This window comes from Pongo abelii, chromosome 20, assembly GCF_028885655.2.
Source record: "Pongo abelii isolate AG06213 chromosome 20, NHGRI_mPonAbe1-v2.0_pri, whole genome shotgun sequence".
Classification (NCBI taxonomy): domain Eukaryota; kingdom Metazoa; phylum Chordata; class Mammalia; order Primates; family Hominidae; genus Pongo; species Pongo abelii.
In genome coordinates, this window is record NC_072005.2 from 64595604 (window position 1) to 64610406 (window position 14803).

Here is a 14803-nt window from a genome sequence, read left to right on the forward strand (position 1 = left end):
GGGCAGTATGCATACCTCAGTCCTACCAACCAAGAACTGAAGTAGGAAGCTGTGTCCATGCTCCTGACATGAGAAAGTCTTGCCAATAGAAAAAGGTGGAAAGAAAGAGACTAGCTCAGGTCACAAAGGTCTTACCCTGGGCAACTTACCCTGGGCAACTTACCCAGGGAGGATATAAGTGCCAGGTTCTCCAGCGTCACATCATGGTACAGGCATCTCTGAGCCTCACTAAGGAGATTCCATTCCTCCTGGGTAAATTTCACAGCCACATCTTCAAAAGTCACTGTGCCCTGTTATGACGTTGACAGATGAAACTACAAACCACCCCTATGCTGAGGTATCACAATCCATCTCTCCCACACATCTACTCTCACACGTCCTCCTCTCAAGGTCCTCAAATCATAGGAGAAACTAGGCCCACTGGTCGTGGGGTACAGCCACCAACAACAATAATTAGGTGAACAAATAGGTATCCGTGCAGTGGCTGTGACATAAAGTCCACCCCCTCCTGACAGGCACTTCCCCTAGTATGGCCGAGGTCATGGAAAACCCAATGTAGCACCTTCAGCAGAGCAGAGATACCCTCTCTGAATGCACCTCATTCTTTAGACTTCCAGGTACATTCCATGTCCATCCCCAGCTGACTGCCACACACCACTGGCCTCTCTCTGGTCTTTAAACAACTTAAAGTATCTTAACACCCTCCTTTTTCTTCTACTAGTGTGGGTGGAAATCTCCCACTAAGGTTATTTGTAAAGTGGCAAAATAAATGACAACTGATACTCAACAGATGCCATCAAGAGCAGTTTAAAAATAAAATATATTCACAAACTGGTAAGAGGGACACCTCTCACCACAGAGGGGTTTCATTGTGGATAAGAGAGAGTAACCAGGGATTGTATAATGCAAGCTTTGTAAGATGAAAAGGGTGTAATGTCCTAATTCCCTCAGGAGGATGCCACTGGCTTCTTAAAATAACTCTGGTTATAGAAATGGAATTGAAACACACTACAAAGTATAATAGTCAGGAACTCTACCTGGTCCCGCTGATGGAAAGATTTCTTAGGCTATGATACATTACTTAAGATAGTAGAGGACTGGGCATGGTGGCTCACGCCTGTAATCCCACCACTTTGGGAGGCCAAGGCGGGCAGATCATGAGGCCAGGAGTTCAAGACCAGCCTGACCAACATGGCAAAATCTCACCTCTACTAAAAATACAAAAAATTAGCTAGGCACGGTGGTGGGTGCCTGTAATCCCAGCTACTCAGGAAGCTGAAGCAGAAGAACTGCTTGAACCTGGGAGGTGGAGGTTGCAGTGAACCGAGATTGTGCCACTGCATTCCAGCCTGGGTGACAGAGCAAGACTCCATCTAAAAAAAAAAAAAAAAAAAAAATAGTATAGTGGGAAATTTGCACTCAGGTCATTTGAGGACAGACCAATATCACCAGATATCCAAGTTGCAAATCACACTGGGCCTTCATTTTGGGGCTTACATGACATCATGGCTGACACCATCCAGACTACTCTTGGCCAACTCAAACAGGATCCAGTATCACCACAGAATTCCATTTCTATTGGATCCTAAAAGAAGTGGTAGTCTCAAATAATTCTATGAAGGCCCCCTTGCATGGCTCCATAGCAACACAGAACTATACATGACTTCAGATATCAGTGGCAGTATTCCACTTCTGTGTCACATTTGCTGACCTCTCAGCAATTATGACCTTCCTCTTTTGACCTAACACCATTTAAAGCCAAGCCCCATTGGTCGTCCATACTGGGCCTAGTGACTGCCACGGATGAGCATATTTCCCCCTGACCATATACTCCATGGTGAATAAAACTCCCCAGGCACAAACATAGTTGTGTCACAATCTTGGCAAGTGCATATAATGGGAAATAAGCACAAACTGCAGTCTAAGTGTCACCTTCCCTCAATTACTCCTATATTTCTGAATGCATGTCATGTCTATTATCTCCATGGAAGTCCATGTCCCCTGACAAACTATGCTGTTGGATACATCTTACCTTCATTGTCACTTAACTCCCTCTTCTGTGTTTATGAATGACAATAGTGTCAGCTAGGGATCCAAGCAAGACATCCAGTCTTCAGTCTCCAATCACTGCCTCCTGGCCTGCTAAAAGATTTACCACCTTAATCTGAAGTGTGCCCTCCTAAATGTGACCCTTGGCTAATTCACCTTAGTCTGCACATTCACTTCTATATATTGCATGGCCCCAATATCAGTTCGTTTGCAGAGATCCCAACCTATGTGGACATTGCTCACTTGTTGCCTCTACTTAACTGGTCTCTGAATCACCTCAGATTCTTAACACAGTGAAAACAACCCTCCTTATAACACCAGTGAATATTATGCCTACTCTCAACTTGCTCATCTCAGCTGATACAGCTTCTGTCACTACAGCTGCTAAGACCAAAAACTATGGGGTCATACCTGAAACCTCTCTTTCACACATTTACCATCATATTAGAAAATCTATCTTCCCCTTTGCAAAATGTGAATAGTGAATCCAGCCACATCTTCTTAGCCATGAATTGTTCATTAACCCTCACCTGGATTATGGAACCAGCCTCAACATTGATCTTCCTTCCTCCTCCCTCAACTCCACATTCTGTTCTCCAATGTGAAGCCAAACAGAACTGCAGTACAACTCCCCGCTCTGATCGGTCTTACCTCTAAGGATTTTGCTTCCTGGCACAAAATCCAGGGTTAACCTTCTAAGTGTATTTACATAGGTTCACTGAAATGGGAATACCTCCATACAACGTGTCATGGAGTTAGGATCTTGGCTTTAGGGTTTCTCCAAGGTTTCCAGATCAAATGTCTGAAAAAACACCACTTAAGAGTCCCACGGCCAGGTGTGGTGGCTCACGCCTGTAAGCTCAGCACTTTGGGTGGCCAAGGTGGGTGGATCACTTGAGCCCAGAAGTTTGAGGCCAGCCTGGACAACATGGCGAAACACCGCCTCTACTTAAAAATAAAAATAAATAAAACATAAAAATAAAAATGTAGCCAGGCATGATACTGCACGTCTGTGGCCCCAGCTATTCAGGAGGCTGAGCCAGGGAATTCGAGGCTGCAGTGGGTAGAGATCGCGCCACTGCACTCCAGCCTGGGCAACAGAGTGAGAACCTATCTCAAAAAAGTTTTAAAAATTAAATTTATTTATTTATTTATTTTTGAGACAGTCTCGCTCTGTCGCCCAGGCTGGAGTGCAGTGGCGCGATCTCGGCTCACTGCAAGCTCCGCCTCCCGGGTTCATGCCATTCTCCTGCCTCAGCCTCCCCAGTAGCTGGGACTACAGGCGCCCGCCACCACGCCAGGCTAAAAGGCTAATTTTTTGTATTTTTAATACAGACGGGGTTTCACCGTGTTAGCCAGGATGGTCTCGATCTCCTGAGCTCGTGATCCACCTGCCTTGGCCTCCCAAAGTGCTGGGATTACAGGCATGAGCCACCGCGCCAAGCCCTATTAAAGTAAATTTAAAAGACACCCAGGCCACCACAAGCTAGAGAACATGTGGATAGGAGTCAGGACCAGTGAGGAAATAGAACACCCTCCATTTCTTTCTTTCTTTTGTTTTTTTGAGACGGAGTTTTGTTCTGGTTGCCCAGGCTGGAGTGCAATGTCGCGAGATCTCGGCTCAGGGCAACCTCCGCCTCCCGGGTTCAAGCGAGTCTCCTGCCTCAGCCTCCCAAGTAGCTGGGATTACAGGCATGCGCCACCACGCCTGGCTAATTTTGTATTTTTAGTAGAGACAGGGTTTCTCCATGGTTGGTCAGGCTGGTCCCTACCTCCGGACCTCAGGTGATCCTCCCGCCTAGGCCTCCCAAAGTGCTGGGATTACAGGAGTGAGCCACCGCACCCGGCGACACCCTCCACTTTCTTGTTTGCGTTCCTTAAATGCTTCTACAGCCATAAAGGCCTGAGGGAAGAGGCTGACTTTACAGGACTGTGTCCCTGATAGGATCTGGTAAGCTCAGGCCTCCCTGAACGCTTTTTTGTCCATGGAGCCAGGTGACCTTGGACTATTGTCTGACCTGCGTGCCTCAGCACGAAGTGTCATCTCTACCACCTATATGATCTACAAGGATTCAATCTCAAAGGGACCCAACGTCATCCTCTCTCTACTCTGTTATTTATTTGGCCTTTAGGAAACTTTAAAAGCCTGGACTTTGATCCAGTCCCTTCTTTCTTGGAAATTCTCCTATTTCTAGCGTCCTCGCAATGATTTCACAGCCTCCAGCCTCCTTGCTTTTCCAGGAGGAGTTCCGCCTCACAGGTTGTTCCCTACAGGCGCCTGTGGACCCCAGGTTCCATCCTCCCGGATCCATCCATCTCCAGGCCATTGCCCGCGCCCCTCCCTGTACCTCTCGCTCTCCCCACAGCATCCCACGGGTGTCTGAAACAGGGATCTCTTCCGAGAGCACCTCAGTGTGACGACGCCGGGTCCGGGTTGCAAAGCCGTGAGCAGGTGCCGATCCCTCGCTGCTTTAGGATTTGTGTGACTAGGAGGTGACCGGATAGCAGGGAAGGCACCGCAATTACCTGAACCGGGAACCTCAGCGCGGCCTTCGCCATGGGACCACGTGGGGTAAGCTGGGTTGAGAGCAGCCGGCGCCGTTAAAAAGCTGCAGAGTCACGTCTGTGCAGAGAGAAGAAGGACTCTCGACCTCCTGGATCCAGTCACCACCATGGTCCCAACACAGCGCTTCCAGGACTCCCTAATGCCAATGGAAATGGTCGCTACTAAAGGGCGCCGGGAGTCCCGCCTCTACCTTACGTGCGCACTTGTAATCGCCTTCAATCTGAGCTCTCACTGGCTCTGCCGCACTGTCATTTGACGCAGAGCTTTCTGGGTAATGTAGTTTCCCAGGTTCCAAGGCGGTAAAGAGAGAGATTCCCAGCGGGGCTTCAGAAGGAAAAGCCCAGCTCCACCTCCCGGCCCCTCAGGGAGGCCTCCTGACCCGCACGGTGGCACACGCCTGTAATCCCAAATTTTGGGAGGCTGAGGTGGCAGGACTGCTTGAGCCCAGATGGTCCAGGCTGCACTGAGTTATGACTGAACCACTGCACTCCAGCCTGGGTGACAGACCCTGTCTCAAAAGAAAAAAAAATGTTAATTAAGCATTTGTGCTGTTAAGGGAGGAGACCACCCCTCATATTGTTTTATGCCCAATTTCTGCCTCCAAAGAAACAAGTAGAAAGTAAAAGGCAGAAATGAAATCCACAGGCAGACAGCCGAGTGCCAACCCTGGGCCTGGTTAAAGATCAACCCCTGACCAAACCGGTTATGTTATCTATGGATTCCAGACATTGTATGGAAAATTTTGCATTGTGAAAATCCCTGTCCTGTTCTGTTCTGTTCTGATTACCAGTGCATGCAGCCCCCAGTCATGTACCCCCTGCTTGCTCAATCAATCACTACCCTCTCACGTGGACCCCCTTAAAGTTGTAAGCCCTTAAAGGGACAGGAATTGCTCACTTGGGGAGCTTGGTTGTTGGAGATGTGAGTCTTGCCAAAGCTCCCACCTGAATACAGCCCTTCCTTCTTTAACTGGGTATGAGGGGTTTTGTCTGTGGCTTGTCCTGCTACATTTATTGGTTCCCTGACCGGGAAGCCAGGTGATTAACAGACAGTTGAGGCAGCCCCTTAGGCAGCTTAGGCCTGCCCTGTGGAGCATCCCTACAGGGTACTCTGACCAGCTTGAGGGACTCAGAACCTGAGAGCACTCCCAGGTAGGCAATTGCCCTGGTGGAACACCTCACCAGAGCGGCATGTGGCAGGCCCCAACAGAGGATCAACGCAGTGGCTGAAGACTGGGAAGGAACAGGCACTTGGAGTCCAGACATCTGAAACTTAGTAAGACTAGTCTTTGGAACTTGCCCACTCCATTTGAGTGGAAGGGTGGCCTGATCACCCATGGCGTGCCTGTACCGGCACTTTGGTTTTTGTTTTTGACTTGATTTGGATTGCTTGATACTTTGGTTTTGGTTTTGACCTGGCTTGCATTTCTGGATACTCTGATTTTGGTTTTGATTCTGGTTTGGTGTAAACTGTAAAAGTGTGTGTGTTCTTTACCTGTTCTTTGTTTTGTGGTGTGCGTGTGGTGTGAGCGTGGTGTTGTGTCTCAAAGAAGCATGGGTCAGGCACAAAGTAAGCCCACTTCACTAGGAACTATGTTGAAAATTTTCAAGAACGGATTTAAGGGAGATTATGGTGTTACTATGACACCAGGAAAACTTTGTGTGAAATAGACTGGCCAGCATTAGAGGTGGGTTGGTCATCAGAAGGAAGCCTGGACAGGTCCCTTGTTTGAAAAGTATTGTGTCCAGAATTGGTTCCTTCCAGTGGGTTCGTGGTCTTGCTGACTTCAAGTATGAAGCTGCAGACCCTCACGGGCAGTGTTAAAGTTCTTAAAGATGGTATGTCCGGAGTTTGTTCCTTCAGATGTTCAGATGTGTCTGGAGTTTCTTCCTTCTGGTGGGTTCGTGGTCTCGCTGGCTTCAGGAGTGAAGCTGCATACCTTCCCAGTGAGTGTTACAGCTCATAAAGGCAGTGCAGGCCCAAAGAGTGAGCAACAGCAAGATTTATTGTGAAGAGCGAAAGAACAAAGTTTCCACAGTGTGGAAGGGGACCTGGGTGGGTTGCTGCTACTGGCTGGCCAGCTTTTATTCCGTTATTTGGCCCCACCCACATCCTGCTGATTGGTCCATTTTACAAAGTGCTGATTGGTCCATTTTACAGAGCTACAGAGCGAGACTCCATCTCAAAAAAAAAAAAAAGAAGAAGAAGAAGAATCTCATTTTGAAGCCAAAACCATCAGAGTGACCATTCCAATTATGTGCTGAGCATAATTCCATCTCTTAGATATCACTGCTAACATTTCTCTGAGGCCCTAAGTTTTTTCACCATCTACTGATGTTTCCTCAGAACTACTTCTGTCAGAACTGTTGAATAATTACCTAGTCAGTGTTTTTTTTTTTTTTTTTTCCACACGGAGTCTCGCTCTGTCACCCAGGCTACAGTGCAATGGCTCAATCTTGGCTCACTGTAACCTCTGCCTCCTGGGTTCAAGCGATTCTTCTGCCTCAGCCTCCCAAGTAGTTGGGATGAGAGGTGCATGCCACCACACCCAACGAATTTTGTATTTTTAGTAGAGACAGGGTGTCACCATATTGGCCAGGCTGGTCTCAAACTCCTCACCTGGTGATCCACCCACCTCGGCCTCCCAAAATGCTGAGATTACAGGCATGAGCCACCGTGCCTGGCCTGTCTAGTCAGTATTAATAGGCTTTTGTATCTTGCATTTTACAACTGTTTCTCTCATGTAATTTTAATTTTTCATGCAGAACACTCCCTGCTCTCTTAAGATAAATCAGTGATAATCACTTCCAATCAATGACATGAACTCATGGATTTAACAAATGCCCAGTATGACCAGATGGAGAGCACCACCTTTAAGGATGGTAGCTATTACCACTACCAAGCTACCAAATCTTTTATTGTTGTTTATATATGTAAAACTGACTTCAAATTCCTAAAATGAGTTGAATATAAGTTAGAATATCAAGTAAAGGATACTAAGTGTGTAAAAGTGTTGCACAATTAATTGAATGCTACAATTGATTTGTGAACCCCCCAAATTTGAGACAGGTCTCAGTCCATTTGAAAAGTTTATTTTGCCGGCCAGACACAGTGGCTCACTCCTGTAATCCCAGCACTTTGGGAGGCCGAGGCAGGCGGATCACGAGGTCAAGAGATCGAGACCATCCTGGCCAATAAGATGAAACCACTAAAAATACAATAATTAGCTGGGCAAGGTGCTGCGCGCTTGTAGGCCCAGTTACTTGGGAGGCTAAGGCAGGAAAATGGCTTGAACCCGGGAGACGGAGGTTGCAGTGAGCCAAGATCTCGCCACTGCACTCCAGCCTGGCGACTGAGGGAGACTCTGTCTCAAAAAAAAAAAAAAAAAGTTTATTTTGCCATAAGTGAGGACGCATGCCCGTGACACAGCTTCAGGAAGTCCTGATGGCACGTGCCCAAGGTGGTTGGGGCACAGGTTCTATTTTTGGTTTTGTTTTGTTTTGTTTTGTTTGAGACGGAGTCTCGCTCTGTTGAACTTGCTGGAGTAGAGTAGCGCGATCTCTGCTCACTGAAAGCTCCGCCTTCCGGGCTCACGCCATTCTCCTGCCTCAGCCTCCCTAGTAGCTGGGACTACAGGCGCCCACCACCAGGATTTTTTTTTTTTTAATGTATTTTTACTACAGAAGGGGTTTCACCGTGTTAGCCAGGATGGTCTGGATCTCCTGACCTCGTGATCCGCCCACCTCCGTCTGCCAAAGTGCTGGGATTACAGGCCTAAGCCCCCACGCCAGCCGGTTTTATACATTTTAGGGGGACATGAGACATCAGTGAATATTTGTAAGAAGTACATTGGTTCTGACCAGAAAGGCGGGGACAACTCCAAGCAGGGAGGGGACTTCCAGGTCACATGTAGGTGAGAGACAAATTGTTGGATACTTTTTAGTTTCTGATAAGCCTTTCCAAAGGAGGCAATCAGACTATGCACCTATCTCAGTGAGGAGAGGGATGACTGAATAGAATGGGAGGCAAGTTTGCCCTGAGCAGTTCCTAAATTGACTTTTCCCTTAACTTAGTAATTTTGAGGCCACAAGATTTTCCTTTCACAGATTCTATCAGCAGAAGAGTTGTTTTCTGTAGGAATCACAGACATTCAACTTTGCACTCCTGCTTTAGGGGAGCACATCTCTAACTTCCTTGATTTGCCTTAGGGACCCCAATGCTCTGAGTGCCTTCAGAAAAATTATAACATAATAACGTTTATCAGCCTCTGCTTCCAGTGCAGGTATTTTGAGACTGAACGACTGTTTCAAACGGTGTGGTAATTTGGATTTTTAGTCTTTAGGAGAATCCTAAATAATAGTTTTAGCTTGAGCTCCCAGAAATCTGAAATATTATTTTTCCAAATTCTTGAGTGATTAGTTACAGACACTAGTCTCCAGGAATCTCAATACAGCTTCTAAGGCTAGGTGAGACCCGTCCTCTGCCATAGAAGGGCACTTTTTTGTTTGTTTTTGAGACGAAGTCTCGTGCTGTCGCCCAGGCTGGAGTGCAGTGGCACGATCTCGGCTCACTGCAAGCTCCGCCTCCCGGGTTCACGCCATTCTCCTGCTTCAGCCTCCCGAGTAGCTGGTACTACAGGCGCCCGCCACGACGCCCGGCTAATTTTTCGTGTTTTTAATAGGGACGGGGTTTCACCGTGTTAGCCAGGCTGGTCTCGATCTCCTGACCTCGCGATCCGCCCGCCTCAGCCTCTAAAAGTGCTGGTATTACAGGCGTGAGCCACCGCACCCGGCCTCAGGGCGCGCTTTTAAGGAGAGTTCCTGACCTGACGGTGGGCTTTTCCTGCAGATGCGCCTCTGGGTAGCGCCCTCTTTACAGCCTTGAAACCTGGTCAACTACATTAACTACATTACTCAGAAAGCTCTGCGTTGAACGAATGCCGTCAGAGCCAATGAGGGCTCGGAAAGAAGCATTTCCGTGTGTGCGCCTAATGTAGGGCCGAAACTTCCGGGGTCCTCTTGTAGCGGCCACGTTGATCTGCGATACTCGTGTTTGCCCAGTGAGTGGCCCCGGACTGCTAGGTGGGACTGCAGTGACTGAACCCAGAAGGTGGAGAGGAACCGTCCTCGGTGCACAGAGGCGGCTCTGCAGCGAGGTGAGGGCGCCTGCTGCTCCCGGGCTGTGCTTTCCCCAAGTAGTCCGATGGCTGTGGCTGCGCCAAGGCGCCCTGCTCAGGTAATTGTGGCGCCTTCTGTGCCCTCAGGTCACCTCATCGTCACCCAGGTCCTAAACCAGCGAGGGAGGGGCTCCTGCTCATGGGTCTGTAGACGGTATCCGGCGTAGGGACACTGAGGCGCTCGCAGGAGGGGTCCCTGTGTAACCGTCCAGTGGGTTCACCTTGCCAGCTGCCTAGACAGAGCCGATTTATGAAGACTGGGGAATTGCAATGGAGAAATAGTAATTCACGCAGAGCTGGCTGTTCGGGAGGCAGGAGTTTTATTATTATTCAAATCAGTCTGCCCGAGCATTCCTGGATCAGAATTTTCAAAGTTAGTTTGGCGGGTAGGGGCTTGGGAAGTGGGGAGTGCTGAACGGTCAGGTTGGAGATGGATTTATAGAGGGTTGAAGTAAGTTTTTCATGCTGTTTTCTGTTCTGGTTGGGATGGGAGAACTGATTGACCCAGATTACCTGTCTGTGTGTTGTCAGCTGACCCATCCAGTGTAGGATCTCCAAAATACCTCAAGCACTGATCTTAGCTTTTACAATAGTATGTTATCTTCAGGAGCAATTTGGGGAGGTTCGGACTCTTGGAGCCCGAAGCTACATGACCCCTAAATGGTAATTTCTAATCTTGTAGCTAAACTGCTAGTCCTGCAAAGGCAGGCTGGTCCCCAGGCAAGAAGGGGGTCTTTTCAGGAAAGGGCTATTATCAATTTTGTTTCAGAGTGAAACCATGAACTGAATTCCTTCCCTAAGTTAATTCAGCCTGTGCCCAGGAATGAACAAGGACAGCTTAAAGGTTAAAAGCAAGATGGAGTCGGTTAGGTCTGATTTCTTTCACTGTCACAATTTCCTCAGTTGTAATTTTGCAAAGACGGTTTCACCTGTATCTGACATCAGTGGGATGCGGTGGGGAGAGCAACGGGCACAAGGAGGGGCCTGGGTGATGGCCTGGAGATGGAGGCAGCTGGGAGGATAGAACCTGGGGTCCACAGGCACCTGTCGGGAACAAAGTGTGAGGCGGAGCTACTCCTGGAAGAGCACACAGGCTGAGGGCTGTGCATTCATCATGAGAATGCTAGAAGCCATGGAGAGTTGAAGAAAGGAGGGACATGATCCAAATCCAGGCTTTTAAGGTTTCCCAAAGGCCAATCAAAGGAAGAACATTGTAGAGAGAGGGGATGAGGACTTTGGGGCCTTGGGAGGTTGAATCCTTTTTGTAGCTCACATAGGTGGTAGAGATGACATTTTGCACTGAGACAAGGAGGTCAGACAACCAGCCTGAGTGCCACCTGGCTCCAGGGACAAGAAAGGGTTCAGGGAGGCCTGAGCTTATCAAATCCAATGACATGTTTGTAATGTCTGCCTCTCCCCTCAGGCACTCCTGGCTGCAGAAGCACTTAGGGAACCCACACAGGAAAGTGGAGGGTGTTCCATTCCCTCATTGTTCCTGACCCCATCTACAGGTTCTCTAGCTTGTGGTGTCCTGGGACTCTTAAGTGCCATTTTTTCAGTCCTTTGATCTGAGGACCCTGGAGAATCTCAACCCAGGATACCAAGTCCATGACAGGTTATATGTAGGTATTCCCATTTCTGTCAACCAATGTAAACACCCTTGTAAGATTAACCCAGAGTTGCTACCAGGTTGTGAAATGCATAGAGATAAAACTGATCAAAGTCAGGAGGTGATATTACCACAGTTCTATCTGGCTACAGCCTTCATCGGGTTGGACCTTGTTGCGTAGACTGTGGGTTGAGGGAAGCCGAAGAAAGGTCAGAGATAAGGCTCCTGCCATAATCCAAGTGAGGGTTAATGGATCAGATATGTGGTAAATCACATGGGTCTGGATTCAGGGTTCACTTTTGGTAAAGAGACAGCTAGGTTTTCTTTCTTTCTTTTTTTCTTTTTGAGACAGAGTTTCAGTCTTCTCGCCCAGGCTGGAGTGCAATGGCAGGATCTCTGCTCACTGGAACCTCCGCCTCCAGGGTTCAAGTGATTCTCTTGCCTCAGTCTTCCGAGTAGTTGGGATACCAGGCATGAACCACCACACTTGGCTAATTTTTGTATTTTTAGTAGAGACGAGGTTTCACCATGTTGGCCAGGCTGGTCTCGAACTCCTGACCTCAGATGATTTGCCTGCCTCGGCCTCCCAAAGTGCTGGGATTACAGGCATGAGCCACCATACCTGGCAGACAGCTAGGTTTTCTTTTTCTTTTCTTTTTTTTTTTTTTTGAGATGGAGTTTGCTTTTGTTGCCCAGGCTGCAGTGCAATGGCGCGATCTCAGCTCACCGCAACTTCTGCCTCCCGGGTTCAAGTGATTCTCCTGCCTCAGCCTCCCCAGTAGCTGGGATTACAGGCATGCACAACCACCCTGGCTAATTTGTATTTTTAGTAGAGATGGGGTTTCTCCATGTTGGTTAGGCTGGTCTTGAACTCCTGACCTCAGGTGATCCGCACGCCTCAGCCTCCCAAAGTGCTGGGATTACAGGTGTGAGACACCGTGCCTGGCCGACAGCTAGGTTTTCTAATGTGGGTGATAAGAGCATGAAAGAGGAATCGGGCATGAGCCCAAGGTTTTTGATCTTTGCAGCTGTAACCATGGACGCTGTGTCAGCTGAGATGAAGTTGGTATTGACACAATATTCACTGTGGATATCAAGAGGGTTGTTTTGGCCATGTGAAGAATCAGAGACCAATAAGTGGTGGCATCAAATGAATAACTAGACATACAGGGTGGGATATCTGGGAGGGTGTTGATACTGGAGACATCCAATATATGCAAGCTAATGGGTGAACTACAGTAAGTTAGTTATGGGTCCATTTAGGAGGACAAGCTTCAGATTATGGTGGTAAATCTTTTCAGGGGCCAGGAAGGTGTGATTACAGGCTGAGGAGTGGATCTCTTCCTTACATCCCTGAGCGATGTTATTGGTCTTCCTAAACACCTGAGAGGGTGTGAGTGACCATCATGGCAGGATGTATCAGATAGTAGAGTTTTGAAGGGGACATAGACATCTGAGGAGAGAATAGACAAGAGATAGATGCATGCAGAAGCATAGGAGTAATTCAGGGAAGATGACACTCAGGCCTGAGTTGGTGCCAAAGTTGTAACTATTTATCACTGTCTGGACTCACAAACGTTTTGAGATGACTTTGAGAGTGCCTGGGGAGTTTCATTCAGCCTGGCGCATATGGGCAGTGAAAAATATGCTCATCTGTGATAGTAGATGTGGTTTGGTTCACAAATCCAGGGGCTGGGCTTTAAACGGCATTAGGTGGACAGAGGAGGGTTGCTACAGCTGAGGTCTCAGCTGGTGCAGCACAGAAGTGGAATAGGGCCATGGATATCTGAAGCCACATGTGGTTCTGTATGGCTATGGAGTCATTCTGGGAGACATTCACAGGATGATTTGGGATTACCACTGTTATTGTAAACCATGGAAATACTGTGTTAATATTGGATTCTATTTGTATTTGTCAAGCATAGTCTGGATGCTTATCCACAGTTTGGTATAAGGCCAGAATTGAAGGCCCAATATGATGTGTCACTTTGACATCTTGTGATAGTGGGACAACCTTAAAAGGTGTGAGTACAAATCTCATTCCCACTCTGCTCTCTTGAATAATGTATCCTAGCCTAAGAACCCTTTTTATCAAGGCAATGAGGCAGGGTTCCTCTGGGGGAAAGAAAGAGAGATCAGACTGTTACTGTGTCTATGATAAAAAGGAAGACATAAGAAACTCCATTTTGATCTGTACTAAGAAAAATTCTTCTGCCTTGAGATGCTGTTAATCTGTAACCCTAGCCCCAACCCTGTGCTCACAGAAACATGTGCTGTATTGACTCAAGGTTTAATGGATTTAGGGTTGTGCAGGATGTGCCTTGGTAAAAATGTGTTTGCAGGCAGTATGCTTGGTAAAAGTCATCGCCATTCTCCAATCTGGGTTACCCAGGGACAGAATGCACTGCAAAAGACTGCAGGGACCTCTGCCCAAGAAAGCCTGGGTATTGTCCAAGGTCTCCCCCAACTGAGACAGCCTGAGATATGGCCTCTTGGAAAGGGAAAGATCTTACTGTTCCCCCAGCCTGACACCTGTAAAGGGTCTGTGCTGAGGAGGATTAGTGAAAAAGGAAGGCCTCTTTGCAGTTGAGATAAGAGGAAGGCATCTGTCTCCTGCTCATCCCTGGGCAATGGAATGTCTCTATGTAAAACCCAATTGTATATTCCATCTACTGAGATAGGAGAAAACCACCTTAGGGCTGGAGGTGAGACATGCTGGAGACAATACTGCTCTTTAATGCATTGAGATGTTTATGTATCTGCACATCAAAAGCACAGCACTTTTTTCTTTACCTTGTTTATGATGCAGAGACATTTGTTCACATGTTTTCCTGCTGACCCTCTCCCCTCTATTACCCTGTTGTCCTGCCACATCCCCCTCTCTGAGATGGTAGAGATAATGATCAATAAATACTGAGGGAACTCAGAGACCAGTGCCAGCAGGGTTCCTCCATATGCTGAGCGCTGGCCCCCTGGGCCCACTTTTCTCCCTCTATACTTTGTCTCTTATTTCTTTTCTCAGTCTCTCATCCCACCTGATGAGAAATGCCCACAGGTGTGGAGGGGCAGGCCACCCCTTCATTCTCTCAGTTATTTTTATTACACCAGTAATTTCCTCATTGTGTTGAATCTTACAGTGGCTTATAAATCAATATGTACCTAGAAATGTTTAGCCAGTTTGTGTATGTTTGATGTATCACATTTTTTCCTTTGAATCACATACTCTAAAAGAAGTAACTTCCTCTTACTAGCCTCTACTTTTCCTAAGTGATGAATTAATCCTCTTTAGATAATTATAATTCTCTTTTCAACACTTAGCAAGAAATAATCTATAAAGAAGAACTATAAATCTATAAAGAACTTTCCCACCCAGGTACAGTGGCTTTGGTTCAATGCTTCTCCA

General features: G+C 47.5%; 3 protein-coding genes across 13 annotated transcripts in view; 2 read left to right on the forward strand and 1 right to left on the reverse strand.

The window, feature by feature from the left end:
- The window catches only part of ZNF552 (zinc finger protein 552), a 40323-nt gene extending 32744 nt beyond the window's left edge, over nt 1-7579 (reverse strand). For 3 of the 8 annotated variants that reach the window (XR_010138679.1, XR_010138680.1, XR_010138678.1), the window contains exon 1: nt 164-7579. The gene's annotated coding sequence lies outside the window, so the exon portion shown is untranslated. Of the gene's footprint in view, nt 1-135 lie in introns of all 8 variants that reach the window. The other 5 variants (XR_010138682.1, XR_010138681.1, XR_010138677.1 and 2 more) reach the window with 5 other exon arrangements.
- The window catches only part of LOC103888720 (zinc finger protein 586), an 85364-nt gene that overhangs the window by 48902 nt on the left and 21659 nt on the right, over nt 1-14803 (forward strand). Inside the window, exon 1 of one of the 3 annotated variants that reach the window (XM_024236595.3) lies at nt 9728-9850. The exons of 1 other annotated variant lie outside the window; for it this stretch is intronic. In XM_024236595.3, coding sequence (XP_024092363.3) covers nt 9818-9850 — 33 coding nt within the window. In that variant the 5' untranslated portion in view covers nt 9728-9817. Of the gene's footprint in view, nt 1-9727; nt 9851-14803 lie in introns of those variants that run through there. One more of the 3 variants, XM_024236597.3, reaches the window with a different exon arrangement.
- Nucleotides 1-14803, forward strand: part of LOC112130069 (zinc finger protein 587) — a 99016-nt gene that overhangs the window by 47259 nt on the left and 36954 nt on the right. The window contains exon 1 of one of the 2 annotated variants that reach the window (XM_063720352.1): nt 9276-9770. The exons of the other annotated variant lie outside the window; for it this stretch is intronic. The gene's annotated coding sequence lies outside the window, so the exon portion shown is untranslated. Of the gene's footprint in view, nt 1-9275; nt 9771-14803 lie in introns of those variants that run through there. 2 annotated transcript variants of the gene reach the window in all.